Source organism: Aquarana catesbeiana, linkage group LG04 (assembly GCF_042186555.1).
Source record: "Aquarana catesbeiana isolate 2022-GZ linkage group LG04, ASM4218655v1, whole genome shotgun sequence".
NCBI lineage: Eukaryota > Metazoa > Chordata > Amphibia > Anura > Ranidae > Aquarana > Aquarana catesbeiana.
In genome coordinates this window covers 112,020,157-112,046,852 of record NC_133327.1, presented here as the reverse complement: position 1 = coordinate 112,046,852, position 26,696 = coordinate 112,020,157, and the positions used below count along the sequence as shown (strand labels likewise).

The following is a 26,696-nucleotide window of genomic DNA, read 5'->3' as shown; positions in this document are numbered from 1 at the left end:
ACTTCTGCATAGAAACCAATGAGCTTCCAGGTTTTATTACCCAAGCTTAATTGAACAAGCTGAGGTTAGAAGCTCATTGGTTTTTATGCAGAAGTGAGCCTGATTTTGCACTTTCCAGCTTTAGTAAATAAACCCCATTGTGTACCATATATACTCGAGTATAAGTCGAGTTTTTCAGCACATTTTTTTTTGTGCTGAAAGTGCCCCCCTCGGTTTATACTCGAGTCAAGCACTTTTCTGCAGCAAAAAATTTCATTTTCCAGACAGACTTTGGGGCCCCGTATCTCGGGGCCCCTTGGTGCTAGGAACCCCAAATTTGGTGTGCAAACCCAGTGGACAACAACATATTCAGAGCTGGGGTTCCTAGCACCAAGTAGCCTGGAGATACGGGGCCCCTAAGTTGGTTTTAGAAATGTCATTCTCTGCTGCAGAAAAGTGCTTGACATTTTCTAAACCGAATTTGGGGCCCTGTATCTCAGGGCCACTTGGTGCTAGGAACCACAGCTGGATATATTGTGGTGCTAGTTCCACTGGGTTTGCACACCAAGTTTGGGGTGCTTAGCACTAAGTGGCCCAGAGATATGGGGCCCCAAAGTCGGCCAACTGTGTCCATCTGCAGCAATGTCATTTCGGGACCCTTTGAGTCCAGAGAACCCAAATTTTGGCTGCAGCTAGGGGACATCTATGAACCCTTAACTACCGAGTTTGAAGCTCGGGGGACCTATGGCTGCAAATGGGCACAGTGAGGCTGCAAATGGGCATTGTTGACTCTCTTTTCCACTTACAGTAGCATGTGTACAGTAGTGCGCATTTCTCACCCTAGGCTCTCGAGTCAATAAGTTTTCCCAGTTTTTTTTGTGGTAAAATTAGGTGCCTCGGCTTATATTCGGGTCGACTTATACTCGAGTATATACGGTACTTAAAAGTGGGGTATGCCTGTAGTAGGATGCCCAATGAGTATAAAACATGTGCAATTTGGGTGAGCCAAGATGGTTTTCAGATATTTATTCAGAATTACCTAGGGATGCACAGAATCCTATCGGCCGAAAATGGCCCTTTCAGCAAAAAGCCGAAAGAGAATTCTTGCCAAAAATGGGGCGGGGCCCCGCCCCTGGTGCCGCCCATCACTGGGGTGTCATTCTTGAGCGCCTGTTCATACGCTCTCCTCCCCTCCCTCCTCGTCCATGCTGCAGGCGGCCTGTGGGGTCTCTGTGTAATGTCCCTCTCTCCCCGAGCGGTGGCTGCATATGGAATCTCAGGCAATGTGTAAATCGGCTGTGCAGGAGCTCGGTCACGCTGTTTACTCTGAAAGTGAAAGTAAGGGAGAGGTGTCTAGCAGTGTGTGCTGTGCTCTCTGCTTCCCCCTACAGTGCAGTACCAGGCATGGAGATTGAAGGGACAGAGCTGCAGCTGCCAATTTTTAAAAAGGCTGTCTATATGTTTGTATGCATGTGTGTTTTTATATGTGTATGTTTTTATATGCACTGGTGAGGCACAGGCAGGCTGCAAATGACAGGCACTGGTAGGCTGCTGGGCACTGGTGAGGCACAGGCAGGCTGCAAATGATGGACACTGGCAGGTTGCTGGGCACTGGCAGGTTGCTGGGCACTGGCAGGCAGCATATGATGGGCACTTGTGAGGCTGCATTGATCTCCTGTAGTATGTCTGCAGTCTCTGACCATCTCCTGTAGTATGTCTGCAGTCTCTGACCATCTCCTGTAGTATGTCTGCAGTCTCTGACCATCTCCTGTAGTATGTCTGCAGTCTCTGACCATCTCCTGTAGTATGTCTGCAGTCTCTGACCCTCTCCTGTAGAATGTCTGCAGTCTCTGACCCTCTCCTGTAGAATGTCTGCAGTCTCTGGCCCTCTCCTGTATAAAAATATTTTTTTAAAACAGTCACTTTCGGTATTGGTGCTGTTTCGGGATCAAGGAAGATTTATTTTCGGTATCGGTTTTGGCATCAAAAAACCCATTCGGTGCATCATTAGAATTACCCCTTTAAATACATGGCATTTAGGGAGATAGAATTGTTGTTAAAGTTCATGATTTTATTATAAACATTGCAGATGATTGTTTAGTAAAAAATCACTTTTGTGAATAAAGATCCAACCTGAATAAGAAGCTGGCCGAATAAGGAGCTAACTTCAGCTTCATATTTGTATTGAGATGTACATGTAGTAGGGAAGGGATGGAACTACTAGCTGCTCAGGGCAATGCTGACACTTCTCACGTACATCTACAAATCTATTTTTTTTTTCCTTTGCTAGCTACTTGCCCTCTGGAAGATTTTATCCCAGACATCCCAACCTGCAAAAACTAATTTCAGGGAGGTGGTGCTTCGTTTTTTTATTTTTAATAATTGATTTTTTACAATGTAATTCATTTTTTTTCACAATACTTTTTGGTAGGAGGGGGTTGGGGCAGGGGACAGTGTTGGTAGGGCAGGGTAGAGTGGTGTCAGTAGTTTATTTTATTTTTTTTTTTACAATATATTTTTTTTTTTTTTTTTTTTTTATATATTTTTTGGGGGGCTTTGGTGAGATGTCAGGGGTCTAAACAGAACCCTGACATCTCCCCTTTGAGACAGACAAAGGGACTGAGGACACAGTCCTTTTCTCAGCACTAAAGATGAATGAACAGGAGACAGAGGCTCCTGCCCATTCATAAACTGAGCAGAGTAAACACAGTTTACTCTGCTCAGTAATCACAGGACACAGGAGCGATCTCGCTCACTGTGTCCTATTAGTAGTTCCCCCCACAGCTGGTGGGAGAGGAGGGGAGCCGGCTGCGGGGGATGGGGGGGGGGGTCGGAGGACACGGATGGGGTCGGGAGAGGAGTACACAGAGCAGCTGGGGATGATCAGATGGAGGGACAGCTGTGATCACCGATCTCCCTGTATAGCTTTTTAGCCGCGGGAGGGAGAGGAGAAGCCGCTGTCAGCTAAAAAGAATCTATACAAAGGAGATCGTGATCGCAGCTGATCCCCGCCGCACCGATCATTCCGGGAGATTGGGACTTGCTTGTGGGTGTGCGGGAGCCGCAGCAGAAATGTGGGAGTCTCCCGCCCTTCCGGGAGACTTGCGATGTCTGCCAGTGCAGCCACCCCACCATCATCAACATAGACCCCCCTAAGTGCAGACCCCCCCTCCAGCATAGACCCCCCCCCCTAAGTGCAGACCTCTATCCACCAGCATAGACCCCCTCAGCATATACACCCCCTCCATCAGTATAGACCCCCCCCGTGCAAATCCCCCTCCCTCAGCATAGACCCCCCTAAGTGCAGACTCCCCCCCCCCCCCCCCCCATCAGCATAAACCCCCTCAGTGCAGAACCCCCCTCTCCACTTGTGCTAGTAGTCTCCCCTCCCATAGCGCCCCCAGCATTTGTCCATGTAAAAATACAGTACACTGTTCAGACTTCAGAACAGTATGCGGGATATGCATAGCGGCGTGTCCCTCCACGCACTCCCTCATCTATGCTGTGTGTGTACAGTAGTGTGGGAGGAGCTGCAGTGCAGAGGGCTGGAGAAGCAGGGTACCGATCTGAGCCGAGAGCCAGGGAAAAATTTTGGGGAGGGAGAGACACAGATCAGTGGGGTGTGCAGATCGTGCGATGCCGCTGCCCACAAGTGTCACCTGGATGCAGCCTGCACCCCCCGCCCCTTCAGAACACCACTGCATCCGTCCACCCCCATCTGACCGGATGAAAAAAAAAGTGCCCATGCAGCAGCAAAAGCAGACTGGGGACAGCAGTATGGGCTGCCCCCCCCCCCCCCCCCCGCCTCGCAGCACCTTACATCAGCCTGTCACTCAGCCACAGACAGAGCCGCCATACTACATTCAGCCGTTCGGGCTGCTCTGTCTGTTTGTGGCTGAGTGACCGGCACAGCAGGGAGATCGCCCTGCACTTGTGGGTGTCCGGGAGCCCGCAGCCAAATGTGGGAGGCTCCCGCGGCTCGCAGGAGACTTGATATGTCTGTTACCCCCCCTTCATGACCAGGCCATTTTTAGTGATAAGGCACTGTTACTTTAACTTATAATTGCGCGGTCGTGCCACGCTGTACCCAAACAACATTTACGTCCTTTTTTCCCATAAATAGAGCTCTCTTTTGGTGGTATTCAATCACCTCTGCTGTTTAATTATTGCACTATAAACAAAAAAAGAACGACAATTCTGAAAAAAGAACTATTTATTGCTCTCTGCTATAAAACAGATCGAATAATAAAAAAAAGTAAAAAAAATCAAATGCCTTCATCAATTTAGGCCAATATGTATTCTGCTTTGTATTTTTGGGAAAGAATATCCCAATAAGCATATAGTGATTGGTTTGCGCAAAATTAATTGTGTCTACAAACTATGGGATTTATTTATTAATGGTGGTGATTAGCGACTTATAGTGGGACTTATTGCAATGGACAAATCTGACACCTTTTGACACTTTTTGGGGACAAGTGACACTAATACACTGATAAGTGCTTAAAAAAATGCACTGTCACTGTACTAATGGTCAGAGACTGCAGACATGATACAAGAGATCAATGCAGCCTCATCAGTGTCCATCAAATACAGCCTCCTGTGCCTGGATCAGAGCAGCGATCTCCCGCTGTGTCACGGAGCTGGATTTGAATTGCCCGGGCCGCAGTAACAATGTCCCGCCTCCTCTGATCATGTAACACTGATTCAGTGTCCTGGGAATTGGATCAGTTAGCCATCTATCACAGGAGGCAGGACGTTGTTACTGTGGCCTGGGCAATTCAGCTCCCTGACACAGGGAGATCGCCACTGTGCAAGGAAAGGGGGAGGAAGGAAAGGAATCGGAGGACAGGACCTTGAGCCGCCAGGATGATACCCTGCAATGGGCGGCACCCAGCGACGTGGCCACCGCTACTGCCTATGCTCAATTATCAACTTTTTTTTTTTTCTTTCGGCAATACGCCAAAAACACCACTTTTGGCTGCCGAAATTTCAGTGCATCCCTAGTTATTAGAATTTTATATCTGCTCCTAGAAGCTAAATACTGTAGTGTTATCCTAGGTGTCCATGCACACTACTTCAGGCTATTAGCATTTTTTGAGCTTTAGAGTCCTAGAAGCAGAAAAAAAATAGTTTTTGTAGAGTTTCTTGAAGTGTTTTTCCAGCAGAAACGCTACTAATAGTCTTTTTTTAAGCTTTTTTTTTTTTTTTTTTTTTTTTTTTTCCTTTTTACTGCAAAAATGCTAATAAAACGCTACTGCAAAAAGCTATTACCAGCATTTTTTCCAGCATTTTTTTAAGCTTTAAAAAAAAAAACAAAAAAAAAAAAACGCTAGTCTGCATGGAGCCTAAGCAGTGTTTTCTAAATTTGCGCGTGTTCTGATAATTAACCACTGTCAATGGCACCACTTTACAATATACTTGTCTGACAGGTGCAACTATAAGAACATTTAGGTAGTGTGACAGACTCACCCGGGATAGAGGCTTTTGGAGGGGCCTGAATGCTAGCCTCTTGCCTACCAACTATGACCACAGCAACCACAGCACTGATTTGTGCCCACTCCATCCATGCTTAGCCAGCGAGCCTTCCATCCACGCTCAGCGAGCCTTCCATCCACGCTCAGCGAGCCTTCCATCCACGCTCAGCCAGCCTTCCATCCACGCTCAGCCAGCCATTCATCCTTAATCAGCAATACTCGTCCATCCATACTCAGCAATACTCGTCCATCCATCCATGCTCAGCCATCCCCGTCCATCCATCCATGCTCAGCCATCCCATCCACCCCCATCCGTACTTAGCCATACCCAGCCATCCCATCCGTGCTCGGCCATGCTCAGCCATCCCCATTCGTGCTCATCCATGCCACTACAGTGCCCATCAGTGCTACTACAGTGCCTTACAAAAGTGTAATAGGTAGTCAAATTAGATTTGACATTTATGCCCCTAGAACGCCTGATGGCGCTCCCTGCATGTTGGGCCTCTCTATGTGGCCAGGCTGTGTAAAAGTCTCACATGTGGTATCGCCGTATTTGGGAGAAGTAGGAGAATCTATTTTGGGGTGTAATTTTTGGTATGTACATGCTATGTGTTAGAAATATTGTATAAATGGACCACTTTGTGTAAAAAAAAAAAAAAAAAAAACTAAAAAAACAAAGCATTTTTACATATTTACCAGAAACTTGTAGAAAAAAAATGACTTGTTCAAAAGACTCATTATGCCTCATAGAATATACGTTGGGTTGTTTTCTTTCCAAAATGGGGTCATTTTAGGGGGATTTCCATTGTCCTGGTGCTACAGGACCTTCAAAAATGTAAGAGGTAGTCAAGAAATTATATGTGTAATTTATGCTCCAAGAACACCTGAAGGTGCTCCCTGCATGTTGGGCCTCTGTATGTGACCACGCTGTGTAAAAGTGTCACACGTGGTATCGCCGTACTCGGGAGGAGTAGTAGAATGTGTTTTGGGGTGTAATTTGTACTATGCATATGCTGTGTGTGAGAAATAACCTGCTAATATAACAATTTTGTGGAAAAAAAGAAGAAAATATCTTGATTTTTGCAAAGAATTATGGGAAAAAATTACAACTTCAAAAAACTCACCATGCCTCTTACTAAATAACTTGGAATGTCCAAAAAGGGGTCATTTGGGGAGTATTTGTACTTTCTTGGCTTGTTAGAGCCCATTCACACAGGGACGACTTGTCAGGCGACCTAGACGCCTGACAAGTCGCCTCCCGTTCTGTGCTATGGAACCGTTCTAAGGGGAGCGACGCAAGTCGCTCCGACTTAGAAAAAGGTTCCTGTACGATTTCGGGGGCGACTTGGGGCGACTTGCATAGACTTCTATACAGAAGTCGTTTTGCAAGTCGCCCGGGCAGTCGTTTGCAGGTCGCCTCGCTGAGGCGACCTGCAAGTCGTGTTGCCCCTGTGTGAATGGGGTCTTAGTCTCAAGAAATGAGATAGGCCGTCAGTACATCAGGTGTGATCAATTTTCAGAGATTGGCACCATAGCTTGTAGACTCTATAACTTTCACAAAGACCAAATAATATTCACTGATTTGGGTTATTTTTACCATATGTAGCAGTATAAATTTTGGCCAAAATTTTATGAAAAAAAATTACTAATTTTGCAAAATTTTATAACCGAAACGAAGAAAAATGCATTTTTTTTTTTTTTTTTACCGAATTTTCGGTCTTTTTTTCTTTTATAGCTCAAAAAATAAACCCAGAGGTGATTAAATACCACCAAAAGAAATCTCTATTTTGTGTGAAAAAAGGACAAAAATTTCATTTAGGTACAGTGTTGCATGACTGCGTAATTGTCATTCAAATTGTGAGAGCACTGAAAGCTGAAAATTGGTCTAGTTAGGCAGGGGGTTTAAGTGCCCAGTGGGCAAGGGGTTAAGGAGGCCATGATGGTCTCTGTCAGCTTGAGGTGGTTGGTATTAGGGCTGGGGAAAAAATCGATTTGAATCGAGTTGAGAGGTCAAATTGATTCAAATTTTCAGCAAATTGATTGATTTTTTTTTTTTCACCAGGACCGGTGCTGACACTGCGTCGGTCCTGAGTGGCTGCGGGCAGGAGTTTTTAGGCGAGGCCACGGCTTCGGCCTAGTCTGCGAGGCCGGACTCCGCGGACTAGGCCGAAGCCGTGGCCTCACCTAAAAACTCCTGCCTGCAGCTCCTGAGGACCAGCGCGGTGTCCATCAAAAAAAAAAAAAAAATTTTGAATCGTGAATCTGTGATTTTTTTATTTATTTATTTATTTATTTTTTTTGAGAAAATCGCCCAGCTCTAGTTGGTATATTGTCTTGTTTTGTTGTGTACTCTTTGCTGGGTCGTTTGGGGTGTGGCTGTATTCCAATATTTTATTGTGTCTGTCTGCCTTGGATCTTATGGGATGTGTATGTAGATTAGCTGCGAGATTGGTGGGGGCGAATTCCTCCAACAGCTCTCACGCCTGATTGAACAGTCTACCCTGCCCGGAATGCAAAGGTGGAGGGATTGTCCAGAGTATTACCTGTGTTTTCAATAAACAGTCCATGTACAGCAACCAAACGAGTATTGTCTTGTTGTGATTGTTCGCGGTTGGAATATCTGATATCTATATTCAGACTGGGAAGAATCGGTTTATGACGAAAGCACTCAAGTGGAGTGTGGGACATTTCGTTACAGGTAGTATTAACTCCCTGGTGATTTTCAGCTTATCACATTGAGCATAACAAAATAAATATTCCCGCGTTAATATTCCAACCTCAGCACCTGCAGTTTACCACTTTCAATGCTTTCAGCTTCTGCTTTCTGTGCTGCTTCCCTGAAAGTTTGGAGTCAGTCTAAAAGCTTAGTGCCTTCGCATCCTAGGCTACAGGGCTGTGTGTTTTAGTTGACACACATAGTGTAGGGCGATATGGCCCTAGAGAAAAGAGCCACCCTGAAACAGAAATCCTGGAGCAGCATTCATGGAACTAATTTAGTGTTTGTTACCCCAACACTTCGTATTCTTATTGTGTGCCTGCTGTACCATGTACTTGCATGAGAAAGTATCCTGTTCTTTGTATACTTCATTTGTGTGAAATCCCTGGTGTTCCTGCCAGTCCCTCTGCTTTCCTATTAAAAACTGACCACACTAATCGGGAAAGCACAATGTGGTCAGTTCTCTAGCTATGCTGGGAACTCAGCTTGTTCTCCAATGATCAGACTTGTCCTGACACCCCCCCCCCCCCCCCAACCACTTGCACAGCCATTCACAGAGGGAATGTGATCACTTATAAAAAAAAAAAGTGAAAAAGGGTATTTTTATAATAAGGGAAACATATATAGATAGATAGATAGATAGATAGATAGATATAGATAGATATAGATATATAGATATATAGATATATAGATATATAGATATATAGATATATAGATATATAGATATATATATATATAGATATAGATATATATATATATCTATATATAGATATATATATATATCTATATCTATATATATATAAATAAAATATGCTGGGGCACCTAATTTTACCACAAAAAACTGGGAAAACGTGTTGAGTATAGGGTGAGATATGCGCATCTACTGTAAGTGGAAAAGAGGGTCAACAATGCCCATTTGCAGCCATAGGTCCCCTGAACTTCAAACTCGGTAGTTAAGGGTTTCTAGATGCCCTCTAGCTGCAGCCAAAATTTGGGGTCTCTAGACCCAAAGCGTCCTGAAATGACATTGTTGCAGATGGCCACAGTTGACCGACTTTGGGGCCCTGTATCTCGGGGCCACTTGGTACTAGGAACTCCAAATTTGGTGTGCAAACCCAGTGGAAAAGGCACTACAACATAGCCAAACCAAAGGGTTCCTAGAACCAAGTGGCCTCGAGATACGGGGCCCCAAAGTTGGTTCAAAAAATGTCAAGCACTTTTCTGCAGAAGAGAATGACATTTTCCGAACCGACTTTGGGGCCTTTGGATATGCTTTGAGATATGGGGTCCCAAAGTCGGTTCGAAAAATGTCATTTTCTGCTGCAGAAAAGTGCTTGACTCGAGTATAAGCCGAGGGGGGCACTTTCAGCACAAAAAAAGTGCTGAAAAACTCGGCTTATACTCGTGTGTGTCTATCTATATCTATATCTATATATCTCTCTCTATTATCTATCCTTTCATTTCTGTTTTAAACTGAATGGGCTGTTTTACAAGGTGATTGTTTACAATCACTTTAAGAGAAGTATGACCAAAGATTTTTTGGCTACACTTGTCTTCTGGGTCATAGGAGTGCACTTACTCTGGAAGGATCCCGACCATAATGTTAGGATCTACCCAGAGTCTGAGCCAGCTGTTCCTGCCCTCTCCTTACCTTGGCACTTCAGTGAACACTGGAAGGGCAGAGCGGTGGCTGACAATCGCCACTCTCTGCTCAGAGAAGACTTGCGAGTTGAGTGATCGTTTTTTTTTGTATTAGCCGGTGTTGTGTTGAAGTGCTCGCTATCGAGAAGTGCCTGGGATGAATGGCGCATGTGCTGTACAGAACAGCACAACAGCTGATTTTACGATCAGCTGTTGTGACGGCGTCTGCGCACAATTAAACCATCTTCTGAAAGTGGTTAAAATCTGATTTTTTTTTTTTTTTTTTTTTTAATTGGGTTTTGCACAATACAATTGTATAGATCATATTAGCTCTAAAGCATGTAGATGTACATATTCGATTCAACAAATGAGGTTAAATTCTAAGGGGGGGCGGGAGACAGGTGAGAAAATCTGACTTTTAAGGATGCGTTCGAAACATGGAACCAATTTGTTACTTTTATGTGCAGTGCTGAGTGGTTCTATGCCCAACAGTTTACCAGGAGCCACTCTAGAACTCCTATGTAACATTGAACCTGCCAAACTGATTTATTGCTGCATGTTGTCATCAGTGATGTAAGGCTAAAAGTGGACCCAAAAATGGAACTTCCACTTTTTGCAATCCTCCCCCCCTCCGGTGTCACATTTGGCACATTTCAGGGGGGAGGAGGGAGCAGATACCTGTCTAATACAGGTATTTGCTCCCACTTCCTGGCATAGCTCACCGTGGCGCTTGCGGTGACCTATGCCACTTCCGACGCCTCCCCCGCTGTATTCTGTTAGACACAGAACACAGCAGGGACCTGTGGGGACGCGCAGCGTGACTCGCGCATGAGCAGTAGGGAACCAGAAAGTGAAGCCGCACGGCTTCACTTCCTTATTCCCTTACCGAGGATGGCGGCGGCAGCAGCCGAGAGCCGAAGGACAGGTCGGCTTCGGCTGCCGACATCACGGGCTCCCTGGACAGGTAAGTGTCCATATAGTAAAAGTCAGTAGCTGCAGTATTTGTAGCTCCTGGCTTTTACTTTTTTTTTTTTTCAGCGGACCTCCACTTTAAGAAACCCTGAGCTGCCCACTCACCAAAGTGCAGGACACAAGTTAGAATGTGTGATAAAAATCTTTATCCCAAAGGATGCAAAACCATTTTCTTTTAATTATCCAAAAGTTCAAGGAGTTTGGGCTCCAAATGCAGCTAATGGATGAGTGTATGATTTAGTACATTATCCACAGCTGCCTTCCCCCTCATTGTTAGTAAGTTTGTATATTACCTGAAACGGAGCTCCCCAGAGGTGTTAATTATGCTGTGTGGGTGTTTTTACTTTAAATAGGAAATCTCATTTAGTTGGGTCATATGAGGTATGTCATAATAAATTAATTGTGTGTGTGTGTGTGGTACCTTCTGCTCTATATGCTGCACTTGATGAAATTGGTATGTTGTAGATGTGTGTATGGATCTATATTTGTAGTAATTTTCTGGGGGAAGAAAAACAATTCCTACTTTTTACAATATTTCTGTAAATATTAAAAACCTTTACTACCACTAATCTGAGCAAAGATTTACAATGATTTTTAAATATAGAGACAAACCCAATCATGTTTGTGCTTTGAATAAATATAAACTGTTTGTAACAGAGCGGTGTTGAGGAATTGTCTATTGTCTGAAAACCTTGTTCCTAACCAACCCAACACGCGCATTTTTGAAAAAATAAAAAGTACATGTATCTCTAATGCAGCAGTCTTCTGCTTGGTCACCGGCCTTCCTCATCTTGTTAGCATCTGCAGTGTATAGAGCCTAAAGTAGAACTATAGGCAAAACTTTTTTTTTTTTTTGTTTTGGTAGAGCAAGGGAGCGCTATAACCCATCATTTATTTATTTTTTCGCCATCTGTATACCATTGCGGAGATTTCCCTTCACTTAGCCAAACAGGAAGTGAGAAGAAATCCCTGTAAATCCTTGGGGACCCCCATGTCACCAGAACTAGTGTCCCCATTGGAAGATTTCCCCTCTAATACTTTTCTGGGGACAACCCGAAAGTGTTCTTCCCTGAGTCTTGGTGGTTTTTGTGCATTTCCTGTAATAAAGACCAGTCACTACTGCACTCTCTCCTTGTACAGGGTGACAGGTCTTGTCTCCACCCCCTCCTGTTAGTTGGCACGAGCCAAAAGTCTGATGGACCCCCCCCCCCCCCCCCCCAAGCTCTGCTCAGGCTATGTACAGCACAGTGATGATGTCACTGCTACTTTTACAAGGTAATATCTGGGTGTGCAAGGGTATTTGGTGCACACAAATTGGAATTATATCCTCTCTTGGCTGTTGATAAATGTATTCAAATAAAAGTTTTTGTGCCCAGTGTTCAGCTTTAATCCTGCACTGAAAGGCTGTCATGCGAGTGCCGTTCACTGCATCAGTACTGGCCCAGGCCAACATGATGACACACTCCCAAGAGGTGTCATGACTGCCTGGGATCACAGGTTGTGGATAAATGGCTCTGGCTTTAATTCAACCTAGAAGAGGATTGCAATCTAGTGGAGGAGCTCTAAAAGGAGCCAATAACTCAAATTGCTAGCTGCCTGTGAAAATATTCATTTGCAATGCTTAATTATCTAACTGAACTAGACTAATACACAGTGGGGTTTATTTACTAAAGCTGGGGATTACAAAATCGGGCTCACTTCTGCATAGAAACCAATCAACTTCCCTGTTTTATTGCCAAAGCTTAATTGAACAAGTTAGAAGCTGATTGGCTACCATGCACAGCTGCACCAGATTCTGTGTAAATCTACTCAGAGCTTTAGTAAATCTACCCCAGTGTGTACGTGAAAAGTAAGCTTCAAGCTGGGTTTTATTTTAATTCTGAAACACTGATAAAACTGATTGATTCACTTTAGGTAACATTTGCCGGTCCCCAATAGCTGAAGCGGTGTTCCGGAAGTTGGTATCTGATGAAGGTGTATCACACGAGGTGAGTAATAGCTTTATAAACATTTTGTCTTATAAATGTTTGTTTTTGATAGTCGGGATAGATTTGCTGCTATTTGTGTCTGTCTGCAAAATCTCCTCTTATTTCACATTGAAAAGATACTGATCATCAGGACATGAGTGAGGATGATAGAAATCACACTTTATTTTAGACTCCATTCACACTTGTGTTACTTTGAACATCAAAGTTGCATGACAAGTTACACACTGTTTTCCAATGAGTACTGTTCATATCTATGCGACTTCAAAGTAGTTCATGCACCACTTTGGTCCAACTTTCATGTGACTTGCAGACCATAAACTTCAATGCTAACTCTCAAAAGTCTCATGAAAATCACACCTGTATGTTTTACATGGAATAATTGTGCAACAGTTTTCCATTATCAGTGGTCAAAGCCAAAGTCGCATTCAAGTCATACCCATCCAAAGGTGCACTCCAATGTCCCACAAGTGTGAATGGAGCCTAAGTAGACTATGGAAGGTTTTGAACCTCTGTCAGGTTTTATTCCTGCCTGTTTCCCTGATGGGGAGATTTCCTGTGCAGTGACAGGTCACCAGGACAGAAAGTATGTGGAAACCATTAGGAATTTAGACAACTGGAAAAACCTGACAGAAGTTTTAACCCATCCCCACTCAAAAATTAAGAAATCAAACATTCTGGCTGAGTGTTTCATTTATTAGCCTGACAACTCACAGATCTTAGACTGCCTGGATTTTTGGGATTTTGTATGATTTAATGGAGAAAGACACACATTTTGTTAATTTAGCATTTTAAATGTGTAAAATCTACATAAAAACAGAATGCAATATTTGCAATCTCATAAATCCATATTTTCTTCATGCTAGAGCATCTGAAGCAAATATTTAAAGCGATTGTAAAGGATATTTTTTATTTTTATGTAACAAACATCTCTAAACTTACCTGCTCTGTGCAACGGAATTGTACAGAGTGGCCCCAAACCTCTTCTTCTCAGGCCCCTGCCAGCACTCCTGAATTCTCTGTCCAGTGCCCCCACGGGAAACTGCTTCTCATGGGGGCACTTGTGTGTGTGTGTGTGCTCGCCATCGAGGGCCTTTGCTGCATCTATTGACACACAGTGGAGCTTGTCTCCGCTTCCTACTCTCTCGTCACTCAAGTTGATTGACAGAAGCGGGAGCCAATGCCTTCCGCTGCTATCAATCTGCCCAATGAGGAGGGAGACGGCAGTAAGAGCCGGAGCTCCTGTGCACATCGCTGGATTGTTTAGGGCTCAGGTAAGGATGGGGGGGGGGGGGGCTGGGGGATCCTGCATCTCTGCAGCAGAGAAGGTTTTTTTTTACCTTTTTAAAGTGGATGTAAACCCAATATCATCCTTTCTAAACTACTGCCATAGGGGTTATCTATAAGGATATACATGCCTCCTGAATGTATTTTTACCTGTCAAATGTCTCCCCTCTGTCTGTTATGAGACCCAAAAAACTGCAGATTCTGTGGGTGGATCTGTTGTCTGGAGCTCGGTGGGTGGAGTCGTGATGTCAGTAGACTCCCTGCCCACCTCTACACTCCCCTTGTCAATATGCATGTTCTCCTGTGTGTTTCTTACACTGAACTTCTGCTATGATCTCTAATATCCAGTGAAAAGACAGGAAAGTAACCACATGACTTCAGCATGCCAAATCATGCTGAGATGTGGAACAGCCAATCCTTGCAGAGCTGCTGAAGAAAGGAGTGGTGGTGGGAATTAAAAAATAATGCATGTCTTAGGCTAGTGCACGAGATATGTAAATCACCTGTCACTCACAGCAAGGGGGAGAATTTGACAGTTTTTCTCAGTTTGTCAAGAATTGTCTCACTGAACAATAAAAGAGGATTGCTCAGAGATGGATTAACTTTGTGTGGCAACTGGCAAGACTGGGCTCAAATGATAGGAAATCTTATACTCTACAGTATGATAAAAAAAAAAAAAAAAAAAAATTTGGGTTTACATCCACTTTAATGCTTAGGATGCATTAAGGTAAAAAAAAATACTTAAGGCTTTAGAACCAGTTTAAATTGAGATAATGTATTGTTTTAAGAAAAAATAAGATCATTTTCAAATTAATACCCTTTTTTAGGAAAGCTGAGGCAGGGCCATGTGTACCACCGTGCAGCATCCCCTCTTCTTTTTAACAACACTCTATAAATCCCTTTCATGACTAAGCCTATTTTTGAAATTTGGTGTTTTCAAGTTAAAATCCGTATTTTTTGCTAGAAAATTACTTAAAACCCCCAAACATTATATATATTTTTTTAGCAGAGAATCTAGAGAATAAAATGGCGATTGTTGCAATATTTTTTATCACACGGTATTTGTGCAGCGGTGTTTTAAACGCAAATTTTTGGAAAAGTGACACTTTCATGAATTTTAAAAAATCCAAACAGTAAAGTTACCCCAATTTTTTTGTATAATGTGAAAGATGATGTTACGCCGAGTAAATAGATACCAAACATGTCACCCTTTATAATTGCACGCACTCGTGGAATGGCGACGAACTACGGTACCTTTGAATTTCCATAGGCGACGCTTTAAAAATTTTTTTACGGTTACCAGGTTTGAGCTACAGAGGAGGTCTAGGGCTAGAATTATTGCTCTCGCTCTGACGATCGCGGCGATACCTCACATGTGTGGTTTGAACACCGTTTACATATGCGGGCGCGACTTCCGTATGCGTTTTCTTCGCTGCGTGAGCTGGCGGGGACAGGGGCACTTTAAAAAATTTTTTTTTTTTATTTATTTTATTTATTATTGTACTTTATAAACTGTGTTTAAAATTTTTTTTTTTTTTTTTTTTTTTTACTTTTATTGCTGTCACAAGCAATGTAAACATCCCTTGTGACAGTAATATGTGGTGACAGGTACTCTTTATGGAGGGATCGGGGGTCTAAAAGACCCCCGATCCCTCCTTTACACTTCAAAGTATTCAGATCGCCGAAAACGGCGATTCTGAATACTGTGTACTTTTTTAAATTCGGCGCCATTGGCAGCTGAGTAAACGGGAAGTGACGTCATGACGTCGCTTCCGCGTTTACAACAAGAAGGCTGGAACGAAGCCGCTCGCAGCTTCGTTCCAGTCCGCCCCCAGCAGCCGAAGGCAGCCGAACGGACACCGGGCCTCCCGATCGCACGGGAGGCCCAGGAACAGCGGCGGGAGGGGGGGGATGTCCCCTCCCGCTCCTCCGGTATAACAGCCGAGCGGCTTTTAGCCGCATCGGTTGTTATACACGGGTAGCCAATCGCCCGCTGTAAACAACGGTACCAGGATGATGCCTGCAGCTGTGGGCATCATCCCGGTATAACCCCGGAAAGCCGAGTACGCATATCTGCGTACGGTCGGCGGGAAGGGGTTAAACATGTGTTCATAGACAGTGATTTTTAGAAGTATTCCTTCGCCCATGCAGTGATGTCCATCACAGAATCACGTCTATCTATTTTAATGTAGCGAGGTCTGAAGGCCCGAAGATTACAAGCATACAATATTGCATTTTGGCCTTGTCCATTGTGTACAGAGATTTCTTCAGGTTCTCTGAGTCGTTTGATTATATTATGTACTGTAGATGATCTTTTTACAGTCTTTGCAATTTTACATTGATGAACATTATTCTGAAATTGTTCGACAATTTTTAGATGCAGTTTTTCACAGAATGGCGAACCTCTGCCCATCTTTACTTGTGAGACACTCTGACTCTAAGATGCCCTTTTTATACCCAATCGTGTTACTGACCTGTTGCTAAATATTCTCTTCTGCCCTGTCCCAAAATTTTTGAGATGTTGCTGCTGATGTGCTGCCATTCATTTCAAAATTAACATTTTATTTTGTGAATAAAATATGGGTTTATGAGGTTTGCAGATCATTTTCATTCTCTTATGTATATTTTACACAGCATCCCAGGAAAAAGTTGTGCTTTTGTCTCTCTAAAAAATGCATCTCAAACGTGGAAAAAAATTACAAAATATGATGTCCAGTTTTTATATTGCTTTAGCTGTTTGGTTATGTTATTATGCTGTGTGCTTTCTGCAGCCAAAGGTAATCATGGAAGAGCATTACTTCTCTATTAGACTATTGAGTAGAGAACACCGCTATAATATTTTGCTCCAGTTTTTATAAATGTGGCTTACTTTGTGTCAACTTGAATATCTATATTTATCCTTTTTTTGTGAATTTTATAATGCTGCAACACCTTCAAGTGAATATAATTCATGGTGGGAACTGCAAATATTGTCTTATCAATGGAGATTTGAGCCTCAACTGTAAATACTTTCCTAAGCATTTGATTATATTGCATCCATGGCTACCGCCTGTCTATTGAATTTATGTATGTTAAATCAAAGGTGATCTGAGTGTGTACTTGTACCTCTTATGGTAGCTTGAAAAAAAAAAAAACTTTACACAGAGATTATACACACATTTTTCTAACTTCAAGCCGTGACAGATGAATATATATTTCAGGCAGTAAATCTCATTTGGGAGGCTCTGGAGAGTTTCTGGAACTTTTGTTTTGTGTCAGAGCTGTTTCTGCCCTAATGCAGGGAATGCAAAAACAACTTGAAACGGGTGGATGCAGCATAGAAGCGCTTGTCAATGAACCATGGGGTGTCTCAGAAGCAACTTATGAATACTTGTTTTTATTGATAACAGCACTTAAGACATAAGTGTTTGTAAAACTGCAAGAAGAGGATTGGGACTGCTCTGTGCAAATCCATTGCACAGAGTAGGTAAGAAAAAAAAAAACAGGTTTATAAAGTGATTGTAAAGGCTAAATTTAACTTGTGTTTCTGAGAGGTAACACACAGAACTTTTTGATAGTTTTGGGAACCTGTGGATGTAGTCCTTTCTTTATTGTACATCATGGGACACAGAGCAGCCTATTATTCCTTGCTAATAGAGTTTTGCACCACCTACAGGTGATTGGACACTGGCAAAAATAGGCACTACTTCAGGGTTTTCAAAGGTGTTGTTCCCTGCTGGGCAGCTCTCTGCAAGATTCTATGAGATTCTCAATGGTTTCAACAGAACCAGCAGACTGGTGCTATCCAGATCCATTACTATAGCCATAATCGCTCAAAAGAATGGTACGTGGACCCTGCACCAGACAAAAAATTAACGCAATGCAGGCACTGCCTGTAATGTTTTTGATCTGCACTGGACCCTGCATTTACGGAACCCTGCACATTGATATGTGTCCAAAATGTTTTCCAGTAGAGGGTATAAAGGTCCAGGGTGGTGAGCGCTATCATGGGGCATCCATTCCCTGAAGGCCCTCTGGACTTGGCTCACCATGATGGGTGAAGATTGGACTTCTGCAAAAGTGATCTTGGATAACTGCCAGTAAATGTCAATTGACCCCCCCCCCCCCCCCTTCACCTCATTAGGACCTTTTAGGCTCCTTCAACATTTCCATTTTCTACGCTCCCTCTCAAAGCTCAACTTCATGAATGCCCATTTTCACTCTGCGAGAGAGCATGTCAGTCGGAAAGCCTTTTCCTTTATGCCCTTTCATTCTTGTACAAACTCCTAATGTCAGAAATAGCAGCAACTACACCCAGGTTCTTGGATCAATGGGAACATGACCTTAATATCGAGCTTACACCCCAGGCCAAGTCCAAATTGCTAATATTGTGGTTCCATTCATCTATCAGTAACTGTTACCAGGAATCTGGATATAAATTGGTCTCATACCCATAAGCCTTTACGCTCCCATATATCAATCCTGGATTTATGCAATGCTTCTCAAGCAGACCTCTTACACATTTTCTGGTCCTGTCCTCATCTGCATGATTTATAGACTAAGGTACATGCGATGACCCAAAAGTTCACTGACCGCTGTATGCCTAAGGACCCAAGCTTCTTTCTACTTCACCATAACGATATTCCTCTTAAAATCTATAAAAAGTCTGTCCTTATTCATCTGGTCATCGTGGCATGCTCTTGCATCTCAACCCTATAAATCCCCTCGCCTCCCACCTTACAACAATTGTTCCGTCTAATTCAGGAAATTGATCATCTGGAGAACTTAACCAGCTCTCTCAAGGGACCACTGAAAAAATCTGCAATGCATGATTTCAGTGGTGGAACTTCTATTACTCAGATGCTATCTGCCCCTTACAGGCCTACATTTTCCCCCTGCTTGGCACAGTTTCCCTTACCCCCCCCCCCCCCCTTCTGCCCTTCCTTCCCACCGTTCCCTTTTCTTTTTCTCTCCTTATCTCTTTCCCCGGCTTTATTGGAAGGCTGTTAGTTAAATATAGAACACCAAAACCCATTTTTACCTCACCTGTTTAAAGGTCTTGTTTTAACTTGACAATCTATCCACGTTTAATATTTTGCAAACTGAGATAAAATTCATATTTTGACCCGCTCAACATCTTTTGGGCTTCATTTGCCAGGATTTAGCACATACATTATGTTGCCTTCTCTTCCTTCTGGGCTAATCCCTAAAACACTGCCTTCTGTGATTACTTATGTGGGTCTTCGCATAGTCCACTATGTTTACTGGACTTGTTTTGTCATTTGCATTCTATGTAAAATCCTAACATCTTTAAATTAAAGAATGATTTTAAAAAATTGGCCTTCTCCCCAGGAAAGGTGGTCCCGTGGCTGGACTAGTAAGTACTTTGGTAGCCTTGCTGACTTTCATATGCGTTGCAGAATTGCCTTGCAAGATGCTGTTGGCAAATTTTCCCTTTTTATATGGAATGTATGTTTGGGTCTGACGGATCAGTATCCTGAAAAATTTTCAGGCAGTTAGAGCCCTCTTGTATCACTTCAAAGGAAGGGTAGGCTCAAAATTCCAGGATCTGCTGCTCTCTTCCTTTTTCGTCTTTCCTTATTGCTGCTCTCAGGTCTTGGCTGTGAAGTTGAAAGTCCAAATCCTAAGCCCCCCAAGCCAATTAAATTGAACTCCAAGGCGTCTTCCCAATGAAGGGCTGTTCCCTGCTCATGGGAGTGTTGGAATGTTTGGGTTTTTGCAAGGAATTAACAGGGGGAGATAGCAGTTGATGGGTCCGCTGCATAATAGCTTGTGGCTAAAAGCTGTAATTTTGGAGTTTTCTGCAGGTTTTAGTCAGGCCTCTTCTGGTTCCAGAACCGAATGGCAATGTTCGTCCCTTTCCTGTATAAAAAAAAAAAAACAAAAAAAAAAAACTCAGCAGGTTTTTCCAGGTGTAGATTTTGGAATCGGGGCTTAAAAGATTCCTACCTGTATGGCCCGATCTTCCTCCTCACTAGAGAGGTCTACAGCATGCGGTGGAAGTTGTTGTTTTTTTTAATTTGTCACCCTGGTTTTCAGCCTGGCCCCAGCCCCCACAATATTTTTCCAAACTCCTGGCTTCTGGGCCCTCTACAGATCCACAGATCCAGAGGATGCATGTTCTATAGTACCTGGAAGATTGCTTCTGTGAAAGCAATCTGCTCATCTACCGGTTTAATGTTGCACGGTCTGGGGAGATTTGGCTGGGTTCTCCCTCTCCCTCCCCAAAGAATTTGAGTCCGGATAAGGCCAGGCAAGAGTGATTCTCCGTCTGGAGAAATGCACTCTGAAGTATCCGGTGGCTTCTCTCAGGAAGCTGAGAAATCCCTTGAGTCACCTCTGCACGAGGGTCTCCAGGTTGGTTGCCTTGTTAGAGGTGGTACCCTTTGTAAGTTTTCATTCCAGGCCTCGGCGGGGGAATGTTCTGGTTGGCATGGGACTGGAGGATGAAGTCGTTTAAGTTTCCAATGTCCTTACAACCCAGCAATCTCTGGTCTCTGAACTGGTAGAGTTTATCACCTTTAGGTGCAGGACACTTGGTTTCCAAAAGGAGATTTTTTTTTTTGTTTGTTTTTTTTCTTAATGCATTCTATGCGTTTTAAGGGAAAAAAAAACATCTGTGTGCAGCAGCCCCCCCTAATACTTACCCGAGCCCCATCTAGATCCAGCGAGGTTTCAGTAGTGTCTCCGCTGCCCAGGACTCCCCATCTCATTGGCTGAGACAGCAGCGCGGTGTCATTGGCTCCCGCTGCTGTCAGTTATCCAATGAGGAGAGAAGGAGGGGCTGTGCCACAGCTCTGTGTCTGAATGGACACATGGAGCTGTGGCTCGGCTCGGGTGCCCCCATAGCAAGCTGCTTGCTTTGGGGGTACTCAACAGGAGGGAGGGGCAGGTAAGTATGACATGTTTGTTTGTTTGTTTTTTTTTAAAAAGAGAATTTAGTATCACTTTAATCTATCTCTTTTTATCAGACTGTTGGCAATTGGTTCTGCATTAAGCGACACAGCTGCAGGGTCTCCTGGTAAGGGTTCAGTCAGTGGACGCCACTGTCTTGGCATACATAAATCATTATGGAGGCATTCGATTTCGGCTGCTCAGGGGGAAGTAGAATTCATTCTGTCTTTGGCAGAGCTTCATGTTCCCACCCTGTCAATAGTGCTAATCCCAGAAATGGAAAGTTGGCAGGCGTACTTCCTCAGCCGCAAAACAGTTGTAGCTAGAGGAGTGGGCTCTCCACCTGGAGGTGTTCAAGGAGCCCTGCCGCCAGTTGTGTATGCAGAAAGGGAGTCTTTGGGCACCCAAGTTCAATGCATAAATGGACTTCTTTTTTTTTTTTTTTTTTTTTTTTTTTGCCCTAGAACCAGCGACGCTAAAGCGCTGTGTGGATGACATTATGACCTCAGTCAATTCAGTTCTTCCTAATTTTATGCCTTCCCTAAGCCACTCATTTTCCACAGCTACATTGCAGGATTTGCATGGAAGGAATGCTGGAGATTCTAAATGCCCTGGCTTGGCCCAGGAGAACGAATATTGGGAGCATGTCAGTGGATAGTGCTTGGGTCCTTCCGGATCTCCCTTCTTTTACAGGGCTTGATCTTTCTTCCTTCCTTCCTGTCACTAGCTTTAAAGGAGAAGTATAGGCAAAGTTTTTTTTGGCCATATTTTTCCTATGGATCATGGGAGTGCAGTGCCTTCTCTTGTTCGAGTGCAGACCCGTTTTTAGTGGACAGTAGGCTTGAGCCATTCCTGAAACTCAAGCATGGTAGGGTGGTTTTGACCTCAGCCATTGTGTGTTTTTTGGTTTTTTTTCGTTTTCGTTTTGTTTCTTTTTTTCCCCCACTAAGGGGGCTTCTAGCCTTCTTAATCGGGACTTTATATTTTCTTTCGTCTTGTCCTAAACTTCCAGGTGCCAGAGGACAAAGCTCTCCACACTTGGATGTGGTTCACCCTGTTAGCCTGCTTTCCTATAGTTGACTGCCACATTCAGCAATTGAACTTCTCTTTGTACCTCGAGGTGCAAAATGATAGGTTGCATCGCTAGTTGGTCTTCGGCTTACAATGTGTTACCATGGTTGGTAGAGTTCCAGTACACCGAACATTTTGGTCAGTGTTTTTTGCAGCCCGCTGTGTGAGGCATTTTCCTATTTTGTGGTTTATGGTGCCTGTTGGCTTGTCTGCAGGAAAGAGTTTTATATAGGAGGCGACTTCCTGTCTATTTTTTTTTTTTTTTGCCAACATCCAGTCACCAGTAAATGGCGCATAACCCTATTAGCAAGGATTAATGGGCTGCTTGGTGTTCTGTAATGTACTCACAAGCAATGTGTACTTTGGATTTTTGGCTTACCTGTAAGAAAAACTTTTTTCAGCCAACTTTCACCATATCACATGGTTTTTCAGCTCTTTACCACCATCATTTGGTCAACTTCTGTATTGCCTGATATTGTGTCGATTTCACCACTTTTATCGGCGAGATTGACCCCTTGCGAGCTGGGCTCACACTGGTGCGGGGATCCGACTTGGATCCCCGCCAATGCCAGGCACTGTGTTTGGTATGAATCATGAGGGGGAACTCCACGCCAAATTTTAAATAACTGGCATGGGTTCCCCTCCAGGGGCCCTTAGGTCTGGTATGGATCTTAAGGGGAATGCCCTACACAGAAAAAGCGTCGTGGGGGTCCCCCCCAAAATCCATACAAGATCCTTATCCGAGCGCGCAGGCCGGTCAGGAAAGGGGGTGGGGACGAGCGAGCGCCCCCCCCCCCTCCTGAACCGTACCAGGCCGCATGCCCTCAACATAGGGGGTGGGTGCTTTGGGGGAGGGGGGGCGCCATGCGGGCCCCCCACCCCAAAGCAACTTGTCCCCATGTTGAGGACAAGGGCCTCTTCCCGACAACCCTGGCCTTTGGTTGTCGGGGTCTGTGGGCGGGGGGGCCCCGGGACTGTGATGTCATAAGGGGGCAGGGTTACCGGATGACATCACCCGGTGACCACGCCCCATGCCTAATATAAGTCATTGCGAGGCGCTCACACAGCATTACAGCGGGAGAGAGCGTCGTGTCAACATCGGAAGAAGAGGGAAGAAGACGACACAGAAGACTGTGCCACCGCTAGCAAAAGAGCGGCAAAAGAGCAGAAGATAGCGGAGGAGCCCGGCAGAAGAACCGGACATCGGGAGAAGAGGCCGGAGAGAGCGGAGAAGAACCGGACACCGGGAGAAGAGGCCGGAGAGACCCCCAAATGTCGGAAGAAGACCCCTGGAACTGCCTAATAAATTACTTTAAAAACCTGTGTAGTGTGTTTTTTTTTTTTTTTTTTTTTTTTTTTTTTTTTATTGACCCTTTTTTCCCTAGGTGAATGGTTAGGGGTACGATGTACCCCATACTCATTCACATAGGGTGGGGAGCCTGGATCTAGGGGCCCCCTTATTAAAGGGGGCTCCCGGATTCCGATAAGCCCCTCGTCCGCAGACCCCGACAACCAACGGCCAGGGTTGTCGGGAAGAGGCCCTTGTCCTCGTCAACATGGACAAGGTGCAGGGCGCCCCCCTCCCCCAAAGCACCCACCCCCATGTTGAGGGCATGCGGCCTGGTATGGTTCAGGAGGGGAGGGGGGGGCGCTCGCTCATCCCCACCCCCTTTCCTGATCGGCCGGGCTGCATGCTCAGATAAGGATCTGGTGTGGATTTGGGGGGGACCCCCACGCTGTTTTTTCGGCGTAGGGGGTTCCCCTTAAAATCCATACCAGACCTAAGGGCCTGGTATGCCCCCCGAGGGGATTTCCCTCTCACGGTCGCCGCAATAGGAAAATGTGTTTTTCCTATTGTAGCCAGAGCGAGATGTACAGTACCATGTCGCCGAGAACCAGCGTGATGGGATCGCGCTGGAAACATTCTCGCGGCTGCATACTGTAGTTTGTACAAAAGTCCGATGGTTTTGTGTACACACGATCGGACTTTGCTCCATCGGACTTTTGTTGCCGGAAAGTTTGTGCGTTCGCACAGCCAACAAAAGTCCGATGGAAACAGAAAAAGTTTGCCCGATGGAGCGTACACACGGTCGGATGTTGCTCAAACAGCTCATTTGCATGTTTGTTGTCAAAAAGTCCGATCGTGTGTATGGGCCTTAAGACTAATGACTTAATAGCCTTCTTGTTTTTGATAAGTTTTCCACTGGATGCAACAAGCTATGTTTTTATTTGGGAATTGGACCATTCATAATGACTTGATAACAATTCTTTCAAGGGGTGTGATACATAAGAAGTTTTATTTGCTGATGCTGTAGAAACTGAATAGGGCCAATAATGACTTTTTGGTTTCTTCTTTGTCTCTGAATTCTGCATGATTTTAGCCTCTCCTGTAGATCTGTATTTGTCCTGTAAAGCTATATATTTTTTTTAAGGGTTTATAAGCAATAGACCATGTGTCTTTCTGTTCTAGTGGAAAATAGACAGCGCAGCCACATCTACTTATGAAATAGGAAACCCGCCTGATTATCGGGGCCAGAGCTGTATGAGGAAGCACGATGTTTCCATGAGTCACACAGCCAGGCAGGTAATGTATCTCCATTTCATCTGTTATTGAATCCTATCCATTATGTTTTGTGTTGCAGTGGTCCATAGACAGCGCTGCCACCTCTCACTGGAACGTGAATTGCTCCCCAGATTCAAGGGCAATAAAGTGCTTAAAAAGCCACGATACTGAAACATCGCATAGAGCACGGCAGGTATAGGACAGTGCATTTTGTTTTGAGTTTCTGGCATTACAGACTTTTCACCAACGTTTCATGATTGTCTATTCCACATTTCTGGTTTCTGTCACTGGGCAGGGTCTACTGTTCCTTCATTTTTCTTCATAATCTCGCCATGAGATGTGTTCTGGGTGTAATAACCAATCCCATTATTTACAGTGGTTTTAAATCTTCACTACACAATTGACAGCAGGAAGCTGAATGTTTGTTATGGGAGAATACTTGCCTTTAGAACACTTTAAACCGCATCAGAAGCATGAAATATAGTTTTAAGCCCCACATGCAGTGTTGACAGGGGAATCGGTAATTGTCTTCTCTAGGCGGGGGCTTCCCCCGCTCATCCCCTCACGGGAGAAGGCAATCACAAGAGAATCCAGCAGGCTGGTTATACCCAAGTTGATCAATCTATACATTGGTACTTGATACAGTCAGCCTGCCTATTACTGGTTCGAATCTCGGCCGGTTCCTGCTAAACTGGTCAAGGATTTGAACCATGTATGGCCGGCCAAAGTTGTGAAATTGTGTGACTATCCACTTCAATTATCCAGTCATGTAAAAAGAAAATTCCTGTGACCTTTTTGAATACCGAATTCCGTAGATCGCTATGTACCTGGAGACCACAGGTTGGGCTTGCTGACCCACCATCCCTGTGCAGACAGCGTGCAATGCAGAGGGACTACTTGTAAAGTTGGAGCTGTAGTAGGTAGCAAGAGACGCATAAGCCGATGCCTCCTTTGTAGTGCTGGCAACTGTTCCATGCAGAGTGATGCCAACTGCACTCCATCTCTTATCCCAGCTAGCCGTCTCCAGAGTGGTGCCAGCAGTAGGAAAGAGATCATCTGGTCCATGTGAAGCAGTACACTGGGCATAATAGTATAGAGCTGCCTTCCCACTGATGTTTACCCACACCGTGGGTGCAATGCAGTGTACCTACGGGTTTTCTGTGCTTATCCATAGACTTCTATTATATCCTGCCGGTTTGATGAACCGCCCGATTTAAAACCATGATTGCCGTGCAATGCACATAATTGTGACATGGTCGTACGGCAATTGCAGGGTTAAATCGGGTGTGAGGAGGAGACACTGTGCCCGCTGCTCTTTGACTTCTCCCATGTTGTTCGGGTAGATCTCCACCTCTTTCAAGAGGAACTGCAGTCCGCATACATAATTTGTAATAAAACATCTTTGCCATTCTGAAGCTCCCCTCCAACCACTTTGCATATTTTATATATACTGTGATTCTGTACTTGCCAAATATGCTGCAGAAAACTCTCTCCACTAAGTCTGGCTGCAGCCATTTTAACTGTGGGCAGCTGAAGCTGCTGCCTGTTCGCTTCCTGGATTTGCACGCACAGACGCACTCACAATGCACGGTTGCCTACCCCTAATGTACATGAAATGAGTAAGGGAGGGGTTATAAGCCCTGTAAGGTTTATTTTCTCACCTCGTTTTTCAGGAAAGCACCTAGAGCGCAGCTCCACCCACTTCCCAGGAAACACTGCAGTAATTTCTTTAAAGCCTGGACACTTCCACCATGGCCTCCGTTGTAGTGTTTCTTCCAGCCATGGTAGAAGCACTGCAAGGGTGTGCTGCGATCTCTCCAGGTGGAGAAGGGTTTGGGCATACCTGGTGTTTTTCTGCTTGTCAGCTAGCCAGCCCAACACCCCCCCCGATGGGTGGGGGGTGTTCTGGTGCCTTTCACTTTATTGAGCCCGGCGAAGGGTCTCGCGCCAACAGACTGGGGGGGGGGGGGGCGCGGGCGGAGTACGGGGCTGCGCTAGGCAGTGCGGCATCTCTGGCTTCCAGCTTGCATTCTCTTCCAGATCCCGAGTGGCAGGTGACATCACTGCCAGACAGGGCAGGACTTCTGGTGGCGCGCAGTGGCTTCCGGTTGCGT

At 44.6% G+C, this 26,696-nt stretch overlaps 1 protein-coding gene across 2 annotated transcripts in view; it reads left to right on the top strand.

Annotated features, from left to right (window-relative positions):
- Window positions 1-26,696, top strand: part of ACP1 (acid phosphatase 1) — a 49,752-nt gene that overhangs the window by 1,185 nt on the left and 21,871 nt on the right. Inside the window, exons 2-3 of one of the 2 annotated variants that reach the window (XM_073625464.1) lie at window positions 12,697-12,770; window positions 24,662-24,775. In XM_073625464.1, the coding sequence (XP_073481565.1) occupies window positions 12,697-12,770; window positions 24,662-24,775 (188 nt within the window). Of the gene's footprint in view, window positions 1-12,696; window positions 12,771-24,489; window positions 24,604-24,661; window positions 24,776-26,696 lie in introns of both variants that reach the window. The other variant, XM_073625463.1, reaches the window with a different exon arrangement.